At 41.1% G+C, this 19,590-nt stretch overlaps 1 protein-coding gene across 3 annotated transcripts in view; it reads right to left on the bottom strand.

Annotated features, from left to right (window-relative positions):
- The window catches only part of LOC112922081 (contactin-associated protein-like 3), a 188,232-nt gene that overhangs the window by 69,452 nt on the left and 99,190 nt on the right, over positions 1–19,590 (bottom strand). For all 3 annotated transcript variants that reach the window (XM_072761403.1, XM_072761384.1, XM_072761393.1), the window contains exons 8-10: positions 15,613–15,874; positions 9,544–9,690; positions 1,069–1,240 (exon numbers count right to left, since the gene is read on the bottom strand). In XM_072761403.1, coding sequence (XP_072617504.1) covers positions 1,069–1,240; positions 9,544–9,690; positions 15,613–15,874 — 581 coding nt within the window. The remainder of the gene's footprint in view (positions 1–1,068; positions 1,241–9,543; positions 9,691–15,612; positions 15,875–19,590) is intronic.

Raw genomic sequence — 19,590 nt, 5'->3', positions numbered from 1 at the left:
CAGCAATGTAAGGCACTCCTACTGCAGGAAGGTCAAACATACAAGGCACCGAAAAAAATATTAATGTGTTATAGCTAAGCCATCCCTTTTAGCCAGAAAAACTGAAAGTCAGGTAGCACGACAAACAAGACAATTTGAATAAAGTTGCAATGCTTGGTGATTCCAACACGCTGCTGTTTCAAAGCTTTTCTTTTTTTATTGAGGTATAATTAACTTCTAACACTGTATTAGTCTCAGATATACAACATAATGATTCAGTATTTGTATATATTGTGACACGATCACCACAATAATTCTAGTTAACATCCATCACCACACATACTCACAGTTTTTTCCTGTGAAGAGGATTTTCAAGATCTACTCTCTTAGCAACTTTCAAATATGCAAAACAGTATCAACTGTAGTCATTATGCTGCATATTACATCCCCATGATCTACTTATAACTGGAAGTTTGTGCCTTTTTTCTCCCTTCACCCATTCACTCATTACCTCCTTCAGTGAATTGGCACTATGCTCAGTGTGAGGTAACTGGGTTCTTTCCATTCTTTCTCATGTTTACATGACTAGAAATCCCGGAAGGTTCAACCTTTCCAAGAGGAAGAGTTACTTTTCATTTTCCACATAGAGAAGAGAGTGCGGGGTGAACCCAGCTGACCACAGGCAACTTTTGACTTACTGGTCCTCAGTGATTCATGATCTCTTTAGAATATTCCATCTGTTTTGTGCAGTGGAAGAATTTTTTAAAGTATTAAACTCATCAGTATTTACACTCATCAATAATTATGGCACCATCAACAGTAGTCTGTAAAAACTAAGTAGCCTGGGGACATAGACAAGGAAAATTCATGACAGTGCGTCTTCTAAGAAAATACCATTTGAAAAGAGCAATTATAAAATTAATGATTGTCATTTTCTTGTTTTCAATTAATTATAACTTTCCCATGCTGGATTGGCTATCAGGAAGAGAGAATGTGCTAGAAAGAGGTGCACTCTCTCAGTGGTTTGTTTTTAACCTATTATCAAAAAATTGAAATCATGAATGCTAGAGTGACCTGGGATGGCCTTACCTGTCCATGAGGCCGCACGAGTCGATCTGGAGGTCACGAAACCTCCCCAGTGTTCCCTGCTGTACTGTGATGGGATCTACCTCCTGGTCACCAATAGAGATGAGCCTCAGGCAGCCCTGAAACCCGGCCAGGGCACCTCCACATCCAGGGCCAGAGCTGCTGTCCGGGCAGCCTGGATGGACATGGAGACACAAAAAGGAGAAGGTCAACAGTCGTGATCAAAATAGTGCGCAGCACTTCATACATGCAAGTATAATGTCTCCTCCTGTTTGCAGATGCCTGAGGATCCTGCTTCCCCCATGGGTTAGAAGGGTCACACTCCTCGTGGATGGGGCAATGGATGCCTGAGGATAGACATTGTTGGTTTTGGTAAAGCACAGAAATAATAACAACTAGAACCAGGCTTATGGACAGATGAGCTGAAGGTAGGATGTAAAATCCTACCAGTAGAGTCAAGGCACATTTAATTTAAGGAGAATCTAGGGGCACCTGGGTGGCTCCATCAGGTACGCGTCTGCCTTCGGCTCAGGTCATGATCCCAGGGTCCTGGGATGGAGCCCCAGAGTAGCGCTCTCTGCTCAGTGGGGTGTCTGCTTCTCCACCCCCCTCCCTCTCCCCCTGCTTGGCACGTGCTCTGTCTTGCTCACTCTCTCTCTAATATGTTATAAAATCTTTTTAAAAAATCAAGCAGAATTTGATTTCTCTTTTGAAAGCACAAAGAAGAAATCATTCCTTTTAGCATGACATTAAACTCTATGAACTAAAGACCGTGTGATAACAGAATCAGAAAAAAAAATCACAGGCCTAATAGGACTTGCTAAATTTAAAATGCCTGAAAAGCAATTACGGATATGAAATTTCCACTCTGTCCATGCGTGTGCGTGTGTGTGCATGCACGGGCATAGTTAAAACAATGTTTGATGATAATTGGTTAAAGAGATCTAAGAACAGTTTATACTTACATTTCTAATTGTTTCTGAATTAGGCATTTTAGTCAAATACCTTTTAACATTAACACACACGAAATTATCAAGTATCTCAGTAATATGGCACCGAAAATAATGGAGAAAAATTAGCATCCCGGGCTGTTCCATGCAAAAAGAAATGGGCTTTGATTGTTTTCAATAATAAGAGTTACATTTTACAAGTTCTGCTGCATTCACTAACTGGCTTGCTGTAAATTACTGTTAAATTAATTAAGTAAGGAGGCCAATCAGACCGCGGTGGCTCACCAAAAGCATTAGTGGCCAAGGAAAGCAAACCAGATTCTGAGTCTATAAAGGTTCTGAAATTGGAACAGCCAATCCCAGACAGCCAAGCAGGCTTTAATCTGTAGCCAACAATAATTTCCCCTCTCTGCTTCCACACCTTCTCTGTATAAGCCTTTCCTCTGGCTCTTGTCTACGGAGCACCCCAACCACTTCTGGTTTGGTGTTGTGTGATGCGAATCAATTTTTGCCCAAATATACCCTGAAAAATTGTAATATGCCGCAGGTTATCTTTTACCATTACAAGCCACGATTCAGTGGTTTATAATACAGTGGCTTTCTTTTATTCCCCTGGGTTTCCCAAGGAGACAATGCTTTTATAACAATGATGAGCAAGGACACAGCTTTGAAATCAAAATCAGAGCAGATAGGAGTTCAGAACTGCCTCCTTCCCCAGGTGTGGATCCAGCAGCATGTGGAGGGCTCTCCCATCCTCTGTTGGGCTGCCCTCTAAAGGAATCACAGGTTCTTAGATTTGTGCCTTGCAAGATTCCCACTGCCCAGGAGGAGAATAAAAGCTCCAGGAAGAGAACACAGTCACTATAAATACTTTTGTAACAAGCCACCATTAGGGGAAATCTGTATACATGGCCTAGTCCCTACTACATATGCACACCTCTCATTTTTTAGGATTGAGGGTGAAGTTCTTCCCAGGAACTGCCCTGGTTGCAGGGAACTGAATGTCTCAGGATGGTTTCCCTTCCCCAGGGATGGCCAGTGCCCACAGATGCACTGGAGTGGCCAGGGACCTATATCCATTGCTCAACTGGGATGTCCCTAAAGGGCAAAGATGCCTCAAAGCTTCTGTGGGATCTTCTGAGGCTTCTGCTGCAACTGCAACCTGCCCTAATTTGTCTCCGTTCATTCTAGCTGCTCTCTCACCGCCCCCCTTCGGGAGTTGTTTTCGAGAACTAACCTCACTAAACCACAGTACACAAACCTCCCAAGCACAGAGGCAGCTTCCTGGGGGAACCCATCTGCAGCAACGTGGGATAAAATCACGAAGCATTCATTTAACTGAATACTTTATCTTTACATGCAAACATGAAAGAAGCATGACATTTTTAAAAAATAATTTATATTGCTTTAATTTGAAAATATTGTGAAGTAAATTTTATGCTTCCTGTGAAACTTACCTATTTTATTTCTTTGCCTGATACAATTAGGTCTCATTTACATCACTTCCAGGAGAATGTTTTCTTTTAATTTGTTAGGTACAAAGTTGTAATTATTCCTCTCTTTTAAAAAATCATTTAAAAGATCATTGTTCAATCATTTAAATATTAAGGAATTTTTTGTTAATATTTACAGCCTGGGGTTTGAGACTGTTTTACAGGGCTCTTATTTTTTTTAATGAAATGGAATCAGTATTTTTTTTAAGATTTATTATTTATATGAGAGAGAGAGAGAGAGAGAGAACAAGGCAAAGGAGGGCCAGAAGGAAACTCAAGCATGGAACCCCACTTGGGACTTGATCCCATGACCCTGAGATCATGACCTGAGCCAAAATCAAGAGTCAGACACTTAACTGACCAAAGCCCCCAGGTACCCATAATCTCAACATTTTACTCATCATATTCATGTTTTTCACCCCTCTCTCTTTGAACTTGTCATGAAGGTCACTGGTGTACTTTCAAAGGGCGAAGAGTAAAGACAGAGCCTCCTCTTGTTCTGCCTAACAGCTGCTAGCTTGCTGCCTAAGAATTTCCACAAAATGCACATAGTCTATCTTTCCTCTTCTTTCAGTGACCGAGGCTTTGATGCTTTGTATTCCACACAGATATAATCTAAAACCAGCCAAGGCCTGAATTAATCCAAATCAGGCCAAACCCACTGTCAGGTGCAATGGAACCTCATAAATTAGCTTCACAGAGACTCTGACACTTCAAATGTAATGTTATGTCATAAAGAACTCCTTAGTTCTACAGTTTCCATTTACCTTTTCCTTGTTTTATATGAAAATAGGCACATTTCAGTTTGTAAAAGAATTTTTGAAAGGTTGGATATATTTGGAAGAAACCTGGTATATCTTTGTATCTTGACAGGTGACTTCTACTGGCAGTGCTTAGGAACTGAGGAGATTAGGATAAAGGATCGAAAACGTTAAGTTAATAAACAGTTGGGTGGAAGCACTCTTACCCTTTTCCTCCTACCTTCCCTCTCTCCAGATCACACCCCTCAAATTCATCTAAAATACAATGCAGTATCTGAAGGTGCCTGGGTGGCTCAGTCAGTTGAGCATCTGACTCTCAATTTCCACTCAGGTCATGATCTCAGAGTCATGAGATCGAGCCCCATATCAGGCTTCGCACTGGGTGTGGAGCCTGCTTAAGATTCTCTCTCTCTGTTCCTCCTCACCCACTCCCGCTCATGCATGCTCTCCTTCTCTTAAAAAAAATAAAAAATAAAAATTTAATAAATACAATGCAATACCTAAGTATTCCTGTAAAAGACAAAAGTAAACTGAATCTAGTGATCAAAAGGAAAACTTTCTCAAAGTGGAACTTTAAGAAGGAAAGGTCAAACTGCTAAGTGCTTCAATGCTCCAGTCATGAGAGAGAGGTCAAGAAGCAAGGGGTGTCATTGCCCAAGATGAGCCCAGGCTGGGAGATGTCCATTCATCCATGCAGAAGATTGCCTGAAGCCCCGATGATAAAATGGCAGAGGGTCATTCTTCAATGACCTGATTCAGGATGGTCAGTGAAAGTGGACAGGGAATAATGCTAAATTAATGGAACATATCCATCACTACTGAAGGAGTAAGAAATTTAAGCACCTCTGAGGATGACAGAGAAATTGTCACTTTATGTCACGACACCAGAATGGGTCATGAGGTGAGGCCTCATTACAGCCATCATTGGTTCTCTGGCCTGCTAGTGTCTCACACAAGGACACTCAAGAGATGAACATAACTTAATGTTTTCCAACTCCATGGTGCAGGTGTGCTATTGAAGAGTACAAAGATTCCACAAAAGGAATCCAAAAAAGATTTCCACTACCCTCACTGGCAGGCACCAAAACTCTGTGTGCAATATAGTAGAGTGAAACCGTTGTTAGAAGAACAATTTACAAACAAAGCTTAGACTGAGAAGAAATAGAAATGGAAAAAAGGAAACCTGCAACACACAGTGTTGATCGGACATATAAAAAGGGCTGCTAATTCGTAAGAGGACCCTTTGTCGTGGAAAGAAAGCCACAGAGCCCTGGATTACACCTGCTGACCTGTCATCATTATTGAGATCATATTCTTCATTTGCGAAAGTGTCCTGGTTTGGACAATACATTATATGGCCATCCTAACTGTAACAGGAAGACATACCAATCTGTCTTTATGGAAAAACATTGCAACAAAATATGACTGACCACATGGTAAGTGGGAACTTGCAACTGAACCTCTATTAGGAGACACAGAAAGAGGAAGGAGAACTGGTTAGGGAGTGTCTCAGAACATGGGGTATTGATTCCCATGAATACCAAATATTGCTAAAGAGCATGACCTGGGTAAAGTGAATCTCCTTGTGGATGTGATGCATATTCTAGTTCTGATGGACATTCACTAAGGAGATAATTAAATAAATAGACACTGGCATAAACAACTCTTGGGATTGGATGGAATAACTTTAACATTGACATCTATGGGTTTCAATGTTTCCACTCAATTTGAAACTGACCTTCCCCCACCCCCCACTCCTTTACCCAGAACAGAGCTGAAAAGTCCAATGGAGCATAGAGACAAGGGGCTCTGAACACGGGAGTCTTTACCTGGGCATGAAACTTGTGAATATAGTGCATCTATTGAGAACCAAGACTCCGTATCACTGGTCCTAGACCTGCCTCTCCTGATTTTCCTTGACTACAAATAATATTCATCTTTTTATGTAATATAAGTAAATTGGTGTGTTTTGGTTTTGTGTGTTTGTTTTAGCCTGGTGAGGGCATTACTTGAGTTTTTTAGATGGTACACATTCTTTTTCTGGGAAAAAAAAGATGCTGTTATGTTGGTATAAAATGTAAAGTTGACTAAGTCAGTTTGAATCAGTGCCTGGAATTGTTCTGTAGGAATCAACTGGGTATTTACAGCTAAGTATGTAGAGGTCATTCTGAATTTATACATTAGTTGCAGATAATGTGCTGTGATTGCAAGATCTTACATTATTTTTGCCACTCAGTGCCAAAGTATAATTACAACCAAAAAATAGGAAAGTGGTAATGAAGAACAGTCATTATACTCTCTCATGGGATGTTTAAACTTTGTAATTCTGCTCATCTTAGGGACACTATTTGTTGTTGGAAACTCTACTAACGAGACAGTTTTTCTGCACATCAACACAATTTTATGAAAATACATAAGCAAAGCCTATTATGCTTTTCTTTTCAACACATTGCCTCCAAATCTCTAGAGTCCTTTCGTAGACCAAAGGCTGGAAACAACCAAAGGTTGTTTCATTAAATTGACTATGCATATTAGGGAAGCTTGATAGTTTGTGCATAAGGAAAATTTTTAAATTGCTGGCAAGATGATTCTTGGCAGCTGTAGAAGAATATTTATAGCATTTTTTATAATAGCAAAAAAATGGGCATGATCAAATTGGTGCTCAACAGTAAAATGGAATGGTGGATTTAATAAGTAAAACATTGCATAATATACATCAAAAACCACAGGGCAGTAAAAATTAATTAAGTTTACCTATAAATATTCACAAGGTTGGATCTCGAAAACTAATATAGAACAACAATGATGGCAAAAATAAAAAAAACACAGAAGAATGCATACAGTAGTACACTGTTTGTAAAGTTAAAAGCAAGGCAACACAAAACACTATTGTTTAAAGTTACCTACATATATAATAGGTTATAATGGAAAGCAATACATTAATAATTACAAACTTTTGGTTGCAAAATAAGTAAGTCCTGGGGTGTAATGTACAGCATGGTGCCTACAGTTAATACTATATTATATATTCAAAGGTTACTAAGAGAGTAGATCTTAAAAGTTTTCATCCCAAGGCAAAAACTGTCACTATGTATGGTGATATATGTTAACTAGACTTACTGTGGGGTCATTTCCTAATATATACAAACATTGAGTCATGATGCTGTATATCTGCAACTGACATGATGTTACATGTTGATTATATCTGAATTATTTATTTTATTTTTTATTATATCTGAATTAAAAAATAAAAAGACAATACAAAGATTAGTTAAAAGGGGGGGGCAGGGTAATACTTATCTGGGGGAATGAGGATCTAGAGGAGCCAGGAAACTTTAAAAGCATTGTAGTGTTTCATTGTGTACACTGGTGGGTGCGCCCATAAATATTCTTTCAAGAAACATTAGTTGTATTTAAAATATAAACATGTATGACATAGTAACAACTGATTCATATCACATCAACATGTAAATATATATGGAAAGTACTTATTCTCAGGTAGCTGTGTTGTACATTCAGAACATGTAGAGTGTTCAACTATGAGAGAAGATTCTGTGGTTTTGGAAAGTACATTTCCACTTTTTAATACAAAATACCAAGTATTCTATTTTGCGTCATTAAACAACATAGCAAGGATTTTGACTTTCAATCCCTTTTAGTGCTTCAAAATCTTTTACCTTTTAAGTTATAGCTCCTGGATAAATTCTTTATTTAGTTTTGGAGGAATCTGTTCTTCTGCAGAGCTATAAAATCCATCATAAGCATAAAGATTTAAAAAACTATCTGGGTCAGAAATGCACCATATTTAGCAGGCAAGGAAAGCAAGCAATCCGATCTTTTAATGCTGCTGGCACTACTCTATGTTCACAGTGGTGGTTGCTTTAGGGGACTTGAAAGATTAAATACCCTGATTCATGGTTTGTGTGCTTATTGTCAATTCTTAGGGAGGATTTTATACTTTCTTGTTGGGCTATCAAGTTATCTCCACCATGACTCCAAACTTATTTTGGAAAGAAACAACTATAAAATGCAAAACAGGAATAATATCAAGGATGGCTTCAAGCCAAGATTAGAAATAAGTCTTACAATTGACAGGTCTAAGCTTCAGGTGGCTCATGATTTTTCACTTGAGTGCTTCAGGAATGGAGATTCATTACCAGCAGAAGCTACCCCTCCCTGGCCGAACGGATGCTGGACAGACTCAGTCCAAGCTCTACTGAACAGGTAAGTTACAGTCTAGGGTGATGGCCTGGTGTTTGCTGTCTTGGTAAAAGTTCATCACAAAGTAGTGAGTGAAGATTAATAGCCGCTACATTCATCTCTTGCTCTGGTGTATATAATGGTGCCCTTCTGTATAGACAGCGGGCAACAAAACACTACCTAAACCTTAGGGCAACAGACCACCGGGGGATCTCGGTGAAAGGCAGATTCACGTTCAGGAAGTCAAGGGTGCTGCATGTGCATCTGTGACAAACTTGCAGGTGATGCTGCTGCTGCTGGTTCCTGGGCCACACCTAAGGGCCTGGGATCCTCAGGAGGAGAGCAGCTGACAGAAAGGACCACCATGTGCAACAATAAAATTGTCACATCAAAACCTGAAGAAAAGGTTATAAGGGTCACTTGGCATTAGGAAAATATAGCAAAGTGCTAAAGGTAAGAAAAGGAGAACAAGGACCCTCCAAGCTGCCTGCCCATCGAATCACCTGGAGAGCATTAAGAAACACATTGCCCAGGCTTTGGAACCAGATAAATCAGGACCTCCGGGTATGGAGACAGGCACTAGCATTTTTGAAACTTTCCAGGTGACTGAAGTGAAAACAAGAACCAGATCTAAAACCAGCCTTAGCAAACGCACATTTAAACAAGGCCACAAGTAGACTTGCATTTTAGGCCATAATTTATTGTCTTTGTCTGGGGTGTCTGGGTAGTTCAGTAGGTTAAGCATCTTACTCTTGGTTTCAGCTCAGATCATGACCTCGGGGTAGAGAGATCAAGCCCCATGTCAAGGCCTATGTCAGGCTCTGAGCTCAGTGGGGAGTCTGCTTGGGATTCTCACTCTCTCTGTCCCTCCCACTCATGCTCTTGCTCTCCAAAATAAAGAAATAAATCTTTTCAAAAATTGTCTTTGTCTGCTCTACATTTTCATTGACTATACCCCAAAGAGAAAGGTCGTTCTTCAGTATTAATCTTCATTTAAAATTGTCGGTTGCCTTAGAAGGCAGGAGCGGGAAAAAGATGGTTTGATTGCCAACAAAGCCAGTTCCTTTCACTTACCTCCCAAATAATAGGTGTCCCCTGAATCAATCTTCCCACGCAGGGAATGAGTCACAGAGGCTGCCTCACCATCCACCATCACACTCAGGTGATTTCCTTTCAACGATAAGGACACCAAATGCCATTGCCCATCACTTAATGCAGCACCTGGAGGTAAACAGAATGGGGTAAAAGAGATTCCTAAAAACTCTATAGATGCCTCTAAACAAAGCCAGTACTTGAAAACAATATGATGAAGATCTTGGATCACCTTCCAAAGACCACCATGAACTCACCTGAAACCCACCAGGTGATTTAACTGGCAGAGGACAGTTGGGACCTTTCAGAGAGACAGGGAGAAGCTTGGGATAGATGTGGGCTTGACTGGGGGGTTCTAAAGAAGCAATGAGATCATATGGTATCCTGGTCATGTTTATCTAGGAGGAAGCGGTGACCCGTGCAGTGAGGCTCATTGAGTAGAAGTGTGGTTGCAGAAGGTCCTTGCATCTATCCCCCCAAAGTCGTGGATGGGCCAGTCTGGTTCTAACAAAAATTATGTTTTAACAAAAATTATGTGGTCTGTTGGGAATGTTATGGCCTATGTGCAGATGCTGCAATAGATGTATTTCACTTTCTCATCACTCAGTTAAGTAAAAAGCACAGGGAGAAAAGAAGGGAAAGAAAAAAAATCAGAATCAAAGTGGTAAAGAAGAATCGTGAGTGGACAGTCCAAACATTTTGCCTTGGACAAGGTAGTCTTAGTTTCTTCTAGTCCTAGGGCCTTAATAGAATAACACAACTGATCCTAAACAATCTTGAAATGATAAAATATTCTATTTTATAGAATAAAATACTATATGGCATAGGGCATACTTTACCCTTTTCTAGTTTGTCAATATTTGGGGATTGTGCAAAATTGTAAATTATAAAAATGAAATTTTGTTTGTACTTTGTGTATTATAATTATCTATGATAATCTTGGTAGACTATTTAGAAAAAATATATCATGTATCAATATAACTCTTTAGAAAATATATTAGCAATTTAAATATTAATAAAACATGAAAATTCATCAAAAACGTAAAATTAAAAAACAACACATTACAGTATGTGCATACACAATCACTACACAAAATCACTGTATAAAAATAGACAAAAACTGGTAGGAGATATTCTTAAATATTAACATTAACTTTTGGATAAGGGAATGGGCTTGCTTTCATTTTATGTTCTTTTTCCATTTTCTGTTTTCCCAAATTTGATAGAGCACACTCCAGCTACTGTTAGGTTATTATTCTGAAAAACTATTATCAGCCCCCTATCCCCATAAAGCAGCCAGTCTCTTCAATCCATAAGACAAAATATCAATTTTTTTTCTTAAAGTGATGGAGTTAGGAATGAACATGTGGTTGGATCATTGCCCAGCAACCAACTGTGTGTGACTTTAGTGTCTCTGACAAACTTACTGGCCAGGGCTTACACTGAATGGAAATCCAATACTGTGTCATGCAGAAGACAAATCAGTAAACGGTAGGTGTGCCAGAGCCTGTTAGTTAGCATCTACTAAATTATCTTGTCAATGAAAATAATCCCTAAGTTTCAGTGAGTATCAATTAAGGGTTTGGTTCCTCCTCTGGACCTAGGTCAGTCGGGTCTCCTTCCTCTTTGTCCTCACTGTCTATTCGCAGAAGAATGATGCTACTAAATGGCCCCATTTCTGCCTCATGGTTGAAAAGAAACAGTTCTTGGCAGAATCTTGCAATGGTTTCTGCTCAGATGTGGTGGATGTCACTTCTGCCCACAATCCATCAGCTAAGGCAAGTCATTCGGCCAAAGGTAAGGGATTCCTCCTCTCTGCAGGGATCATGGCCACTTTCACTCCAACAGAGACACATGTTGCTTTTAAGGAGCACAGTGAATAATTGGAATCTCTAGAAATTGTCTTGGCCAACAGGGAAGGAGGTCATAAAGAAACACTTTAACTCATTTAAAAACAAAATGACAATCGTTTGTTTTTTGTTTTTTGTTTTTTGTTTTTTAACGTCATGCCTAAGCATGCTCATGAGGCTGCTTGATTCTCATCTGATGATCATCTTAAGGAATTATCCCAATATATTAGCCTATATCTCTTACAATTGATAAACTTACAGACTGTGTGTGACCCTATAAGTTTGGAAGTCAAGCTGAAAGAATCAGAAGTTATTTTATAGCCTATCCACAGGGAGATTAGTCCCAAAGAAAATATGACCATGTTTCTGGTAGAAAGTTAACCAGTAATATTTAATTTAATAACAGATTGTGGCTTGATTAACTCAATCAACCATGTAAATCCATGTCTCTCCAATGCTCTTCACTATGTCAACTACAGTTTAATTAAAAATTAAAATTAAAATACAGCTTTTTGGGGGGCACCTGGGTGGCTCAGTTGGTTAAGCATCTACCTTGGGCTCAGGTCATGATCCCAGGGTCCTGAGATTGAGTCCCATGTGGGGCTCCCTGCTCAGTGGAGAATCTGCTTCTCCCTTTCCCTCTGTCCCTCCCCACTGCTTGTTCTCTCTCTCTCTCTCTCTCTCTCTCTCTCTCTCTCTCTCTCTCCCTTTCTCAAATAAAATCTGTAAAAAAAATAAAATAAAATATAGTTTTTTTGGTTTTGCTTGATCTCTCATGAGTGATGTTGACATGGACTCGCGATCTCCGTGTGTGGGAAATGTTTCTGACCTGACCCAGCAGGTCACAGACCCTACTATAAAAATAGTTATAACCTGTTCTTCTCAGACTGTGAAATATGAGTTATGGTACTTCCCAGCACACAATTTCAGGGAGGGGACAATTTTAAAGTCCCTAAGGTCACTTCAGTTCTTTGCCATGTACACACATCCAGGATAATAAAAATGCCAGACTCTCACTTTCTGTGTCATATTTGTGAAGCAAGAGCTGGTGAGGCTCATGAATACGGAGGATTTTGGTTAGATAGTTAAAATGACATTATGACACTGACCCTGAAGGAAGGCCTCCAGCCCAGGAACTAAACAAAATACACAAACAAGAATCTGTGAATGTTCCTTCCAGTCTTGTCATTCAGTATTGATTTTAAAGCTTACATAGCATACCTGTCAGTATGGTAACCATATCCATTTAAATCTGATATTAAAACCCAATATTTAATTTGGTGCAATTTAAAATACTCCCTTTTACCACCCCCCCCCCCCCCCCGCCCCGTCTACCCACCTGTCTAGGACATAGAGTTATTTCATGAGAGCACTTGCAGAAAACACTCCAGAATACCTCCTCGAATTGGTAATAGATGCCATTTGCCTCCATAATAAAAGACTGTTTTAAATAAAATTCAACATTCTCATTTAAAAGTGAAATACCTGCACTTATGTTCATTCTCTATTTCTATCCATTATAATTTTCACCCTTTGTGTTTCTTTTGTGTGTGCTCTACCCTCCCCACCTCTGATGGAGGGACGCCAGTTTCCCAGGCAGCACTAGAGTCAAAGGGTGAGTGGGGAGAGAGTAGCTGGTGTTTTTGATCTGTGCTACTGTGAAGATGAGGCCAATTCCTCTACCCTTCCCCAGCTCCGAAAAGGCTTCAGTCTGGGTGGGGGGAGGGGGGGCGACGGTTACAAGACTCGTTTTGGAATAATGACAACTAAATGCTGAGGAGTGCTTGCTGACTAGCAGGCTCTGTCCTGCTGGTGTGGATGGACGGTGTCACTGCTTCTACCCAGAATCACACTGTGTCACTTTAAAGACAGTTCTCCCCCAAGCTTTGGGGAGAACAAAGGTGTCGTTTATGGAGCCCATGAGCTATAGCAGTGCAGAGGCAGGTCTGGAAACAAGCCTGGGAGGCAAGTCCTCTCAATCACCCTTCCCACTAGCTTGTGTCAAATCTATCCTGATAACAGAGAATAAGGCCTGTGGGACTAGAGGCTTTTTGGCAAAGGGTAGAAACTGTGTCTTTTCCTACATAAGGGGAACGCACTCTCCCTCCCTCCTCCACTGTCCTTCTGTGCCCAGAAGGGGAACAGCACCATAACCACGCTCTGCTGGCCCAGCTCCATAAACACACGAACACTAGATTATACACGTTTGGACCTTTCTAGATCCCTTTGGAAACATATTGAGGTAACTATTAGGAAAAATGATCTAAAAGCTGGAAACAGGATGAAAGATGACTGGGTGTCCTCTTTGGCATTTAATGCGATTTATGTTAACTCATCCTTTAAAATTTGGTTCTCGGGATGCCTGGGTGGCTCAGCGGTCTAGAGCCTGCCTTCGGCCCAGGGCTCCCTGCATGGAGCCTGCTTCTCCCTCTGCCTGTGTCTCTGCCTCTCTCTCTCTCTCTTTCTGTGTCTCTATGAATAAATAAATAAATAATCTTTTAAAAAGAAAAAATTTGGTTCTCGGTTTGATACGTGCTTTCTTACTTCATGCAATGTTAAAAATAAAAAACCAACTGAGATCTGTCTCATGTTCCACCTGCAGGTGCACCTCATTTTATTGTGTTTTGCTTTTTGTGCTTCGCAGAGAGCGCACCTTTTACAAACTGAAGGTTTGCGGCAACCCTGCCTGGAGCACGTCTCTCGGTGACATTTTCCCAACAGCATTTGCTCACTCTGTGTCTCCGAGTCACGAATATTTCAGACTTTTTCATTATTATGACATTGGTGATGGTGATCTGTGATCAGTGGTTACGACTCACTAAAAGCTCAGATAAGAGCATTTTTTAGCAATAAAGTATTTTTTAATTAAGGTACATACATTGTTTTTCTAGACATTAGGTGACTGCGCATTTAAACATCTATAGTCTTCTGTGGGCGTAACGTTCATATGCACAGGGAAACCGAAATATTCATTTAATTCGCTTTATTGCAATATTTGCTTTATTGTGGTGGTCTGGAACCAATCCTGAATATCTCTGAGGCATGCCTGTGTTTCCAATTCAAAAAAAAAAAAAAATCATCCCTCAAATGCTTCTAAAACAAGTAGCAAGAAAAATTCACCTTTGGTTTGCTTCCAAAAAATTAATGCACTGCACTGTAAAGGCTTAAAAATTGATGCAATAAAACATTTGGGTAATGTTTCAGTGCCAGCCTTCAAAAAAAGTTAAGTAATTTGTGTGTGTGTGTTGGAAGGAAGAGCAGTATGTGCTCACGTGACATGACGGTTGAACACTATCTCTTTTAGTTAATACGACATGTGGCTTGTAAATCTACACAAACCAAGATTGAAGCAATTTACTAAATCTGACTTGACACTCTTGGCTCTATTCATTTGCTGAGGTCCACAAGGAAATGCCATATGCCAGTGGGGTTTTTTTTGTTTTGTTTTGTTTTGTTTTTATAAAGAGAAACAAAAACTTAAGTTCCATTCCCGGCTTTCCATCCCAAACTCATAAGCCTGTTCCTTCCATTTCAACATCTGTGGAACGACAAGCCACTGGATCTGCCTGGGTTTAAATTTTTATCAGCACTCAAATGCAAAACAGTGGTCGTTTAATAAAAAACAAAAAAAAACCAAACAAACAAACAAAAAAAAAAACAAATGCAAAACAGTCCCCAGAGTTCAAAGGTAACATGACTCTGGAAGTGAGTTTAGAAACGCGCGGGTCCTTCTCAGAAGGCCAGCAGGGTAGCTGCCCATAGTTATCAGAAGCCTCATCCAAACCAGGGATTCCCAAAGGAAGTAGAAGCTCTGATAGCTAAGACAAAAATCATAACTTCAAATATTATGAAGCCCAGTGAGTATAAAAGCTCAAAAGACAGTTATAAGGAATCTATTTTCTCAAGAGGACCCAGGATGAGGCCAATCTTCCTAGTATTTCAAGTTGATTGCCAATTACTATCAACTTGTTAATAAGTTGTTTTTAAAATGCTCCCATAAGTAGGTTTCACGTAGCTAACTTTGTGTCACACTGACTCACATGCCAACAACCTAGAGATCCCTGTTTCAAAGGTAAAAGAAATCTAGTTCCTTCTAGAAGCATTATGAATGTCCTAGGGACTCAATCGCTCAGTGGTTGTAGCGATGACCAACCGTGGGTTTATAGGTAAGGACGGTGCAGTCAGGGCACACGCCTGTCACCTGCTGTGACGTCCCTCGCTGGATGTCCGGGCTGGGAGAGGCTCAGCTTGAGTTTCCCGTCATCGAGGACGAGGGTGAGAGCCCCGGGCCCGTGTCGAAGCTGAGTGGTCAGTAACAGCCCTGCTCTGTTCCACGTTCGAAACTGGAAAGCCACGGACACTTTGTCCTCTCCGGCGACACCTGGCAGAGCCAAGTAGCTCCTGGAGCTCAGAAAAGTCATGGGCACAATTTGAGGGTGTGAGCACGAGAAGGACACGTTTCCCTGTGAATACAGAAGAAGAGGATTTAGGGGGGCTGGGGGGGCTGTTTCATTAGCGAGGGGTTCTCCAAGATCTGCAGTGTCCTACCAGCCTCTAGCAAGCGAGGACATTAAGGGCGAGGCTTCCCCACCCAACCCGGCTTCCCCCGACAGGCCCCTCAAACCACTGCGCAGCCCTCGCTGGGCAAGCGGAGTTCTGAGTCGTTTAGGGACCTTTGTCGCCTCCAGTTCTGGGCCTCGGCAAAGGAATCTCAGGCCCGGCTTTCCAGGCCTCGGGCTGGGTGCGGGATGCAACAGCACAGACAGATTCCTTCCCTCCAGGTGCTGGACACCTATGCCCAGTTCGAAGCCCAGCACCAAGGACCACACCCTCCAGGCACGTTCCTGCGCTCCCTAGTGCCTACGGGGCTGTCACTCGGTGGATGAGTACATCTGCCTCCGGTGGACCGCGTGCTCCCACACATCTGGAAGAAAGGACGTGGCCAGCCTGGCCAGCCCGGAGGCAGGCAGGCAGGCAGGCTGGCTCTCAGAAGCTCGCATGGCCAGGTCTCTCCCAGCCCCTTCACCCAGCCCAATCTCTGACCTGCCTGGCAGGCTGTTGTTATATTTATTTCATTCTATTTTGTAAAACAAAAAACAAAAAACAACAACAACAAACACCCACACCTTTTACCTTTAGGTTATGTCTATTGCTCCAGAGGCAAACTTATTTATTTTTTTAATCATATAATTTAGAAAGAAGGAATTTGGGATGCCTGGGTGGCTCAGCAGTAAAGTGTCTGCCTTCAGCTTAGGGCATGAACCCAGGGTCCTAAGATCGAGTCCCACATTGGGCTCCCTACATGGAGCCTGCTTCTCCCTCTGCCTGTGTCTCTGACTCTCCCTCTCTGTGTCTCTCATGAATAAATAAATAAAATCCTAAAAAAAAAAAAAAAAGAAAGAAAGAAGGAATTTCAAGTTCTTAAAGAACTCCAGTTACCATCCATCTCTATAAGGTGGGAGGAGGGAGGCCACCTGCATGGCTCAGTTAGTGAAGTGTCTGCCTTTCCTCGGGTCATGATCTGAGGGTCCTGGGGTCGAATCTCCACATCGGGCTCCCTGCTCAGCCAACAGTCTGCTTTTCCCTCTCCCTTTGCCCTTCCCTCCACTTACTCTCTCTCTTAAATAAATAAAACCTTTAAAAAAAAGATCTTTACAAGAATTTTGTAAAGGGGTTGGATAAATTTTCATAAATTCCAGAGAACTACATACCCAAACACTGTCCTTCCTCTCCAAAATATATTACGCAAAGAAATAGAGTGAGATGGGACTTAATTTGACTTAGCAGGCACCGAAGCATATGTACCATAAAGGCACTAATGATATTGGCATAAGAATAACTGTAGCAGCAGAGCCTAATAACTAACCCACAGGAAGGTCTGAGAATATATGTACAACCAGTATGCAATGAAAGGTATGATTCAACCCTGTGCACAAAAGGTTGGGCCTAGTTACTAAATAGGGCAGGCACAAATGGGTACCCATAAGGCATAAAATAACAACGGATCTGCATAAAGAATAAATTCTGGATGATCAAAGACTTAATTTTTTTTCAATTTTAAAATAAATAAACAAAACCAACTTAGAACTTTTTATGGGAAAATCCATGAGACTCTATCTAGAGTCTTGGGTTTTAGAAGCATTCTAAAGCAAGACCAAATACTATAAAGGTATAAAAAAAAAAATACATAGACATATTGACCACATACAAATAAAAAAATTTATATACTCAACATAGCATAAAACATTCACTATAAAAGATACAATATATAATCATATTATAAATGCTCATATTTAATATAAAATTGATTAATTTGAAAAAATATTTGGATCATAAATGATAAAGGGTAATCTATCAAGCATAAAGCTCTCTTACAAATTGGGGCACCTGGGAGGCTCAGTCAGTTGAGTAACTGACTCTTGATTTCAGCTCAGGTCATGATCTCAGGTCGTGAGATCGAGCCCTGCATCAGGCTCCATGCTCAGCGAGGAGTCTGCTTGTCTCTCTTCGTCTCCCTTTACTCCTCCCCTACTTGTGTGCTCTCTCTAAATAAAAGAATAAAATCTTTAAAAAATTAAAAAAGCTCTTATAAATTGACCAGAAAAAACTTTTTGTAATAAAATTAAAAATGGCAAAAGAATAAGAATCAATAATGATCAGAAAAATAAATCCAAATGGACAAAAGATGATTTTATTCACCAGTAGTCAGATAAGCATTAAGGAACAGTCAGGTATTAGTCCATGTCCATTGCACTGGCAAGAGCCTGAGAGATGTCTAACAATGTGTGGCTCCTTGAGATGTGATGGGAGGGCTCTGTCGTACATTGCTGGTGACAAATGCCACATTGCAGTTCTTTTGGAAAACCACCCAACAACATTTATTAAAAATGAAAGCTGAATAAAGCTTTCAACCAAGAAATTCTATGCCTGAAATATTTCCCATCAAAATAAAAGGCCCAGTACCTGAAAACAGAGGTGCAATTGCTTGCTTATGGTAAAATAGAAACAGAAATAAAGCAAACGTCTTGATTGGGAAATGACTGCCCTAATGGAAAGTGAGCAGCCATTACAACATGGAGCTGCAGCTGATGGCTCAAAAGAATTTCTACAAGGTTTAGGGGTGCCCAGGAGGCTCAGTCTGTTGAGCATCTGACTCTTGATTTCGGCTCAGGTCATGGGATGGAGCCCCATGTGGGGCTCTGTGCTCAGTGGGGAGTCTGCTCAAGGGTTCTCTCTCTGTCCCTCCCACCCCCCAGCATGCTTGCTCTCTCAAATAAACGGGTCTTAAAGAAAAAAAAAAAAAAAAAGAATTTCCAGAAGGTTAAGCTGAGTTGGAAAACTGGGTTGGAGAAAAGCTTACCTAAAAGGATCCCATTTCTGTAGACAATGCTAGATATGGAGGCATCTATATTCACAAATATGCGTGTGAGTCTGTGTGTTCTGATCTGTCGTGGATTTGGGTTTAATGGACCAAACATGGAAGGACAGATGTTAGCTTTGTAACTTGCCAGCCTGGGTGGAGGGCCTGTAGCCCGTGGAGAGACAGAAGTGTGATAACACTCCAACCCACCTTAGGGGTTCACCTGCTTCAAGATAACACACTCGGACTTGCTGACCTAAGTCCCAGGATCCATAGCAGGCTGACTGCTGGCCTTGAAGAGAAAAGGAACTTTCCCAGCCAGCCTGTGTGAAGCCATGTCCGCCTTCTGAATAGCCAAGCAACTTTTCTGGCAAAATGTTTTTCTTTATCGGGTCACACAAATGATTTTACCAACTCCCATTTGTGTATCTGTGGGCCTTGCCTCCCTTTGCAGAAACAGCCAAGGAGTCCATAAAACCAGAACGGGACCCCACACGCAGCCCCTGAGTGCTGAGATCAGGTTTGTAGCTGGCACGGGGCAGCGTGCATGTAATCAAGAAATGCTGCAGGCTGCTGCACCCTCTTTATTGACCAAACTGTCCTAAGCTCCTCTAAAAACCCCTGAGCCAGGCAGAAACCTTGGAGCTGGCTTCTTTTGGACAAGAGTCCACCTTCTCCGCAGGTTGCCGACCTCAAACTAAATTAAGCTCAAATTCCTTTCCAATCAAAATTCATCTCTTGGGTATTGGCCTTTCGAGCGAGTGACAGGCAGCTGAGCTTGGAGTTCAGTAACAGGAGAAGGAAGCAAGAGGAAATCAG

Source organism: Vulpes vulpes, chromosome 1, assembly GCF_048418805.1.
Source record: "Vulpes vulpes isolate BD-2025 chromosome 1, VulVul3, whole genome shotgun sequence".
NCBI lineage: Eukaryota > Metazoa > Chordata > Mammalia > Carnivora > Canidae > Vulpes > Vulpes vulpes.
The sequence above is the reverse complement of the archived record's forward strand: the minus strand, read 5'-3'. Positions and strand labels throughout refer to the sequence as shown.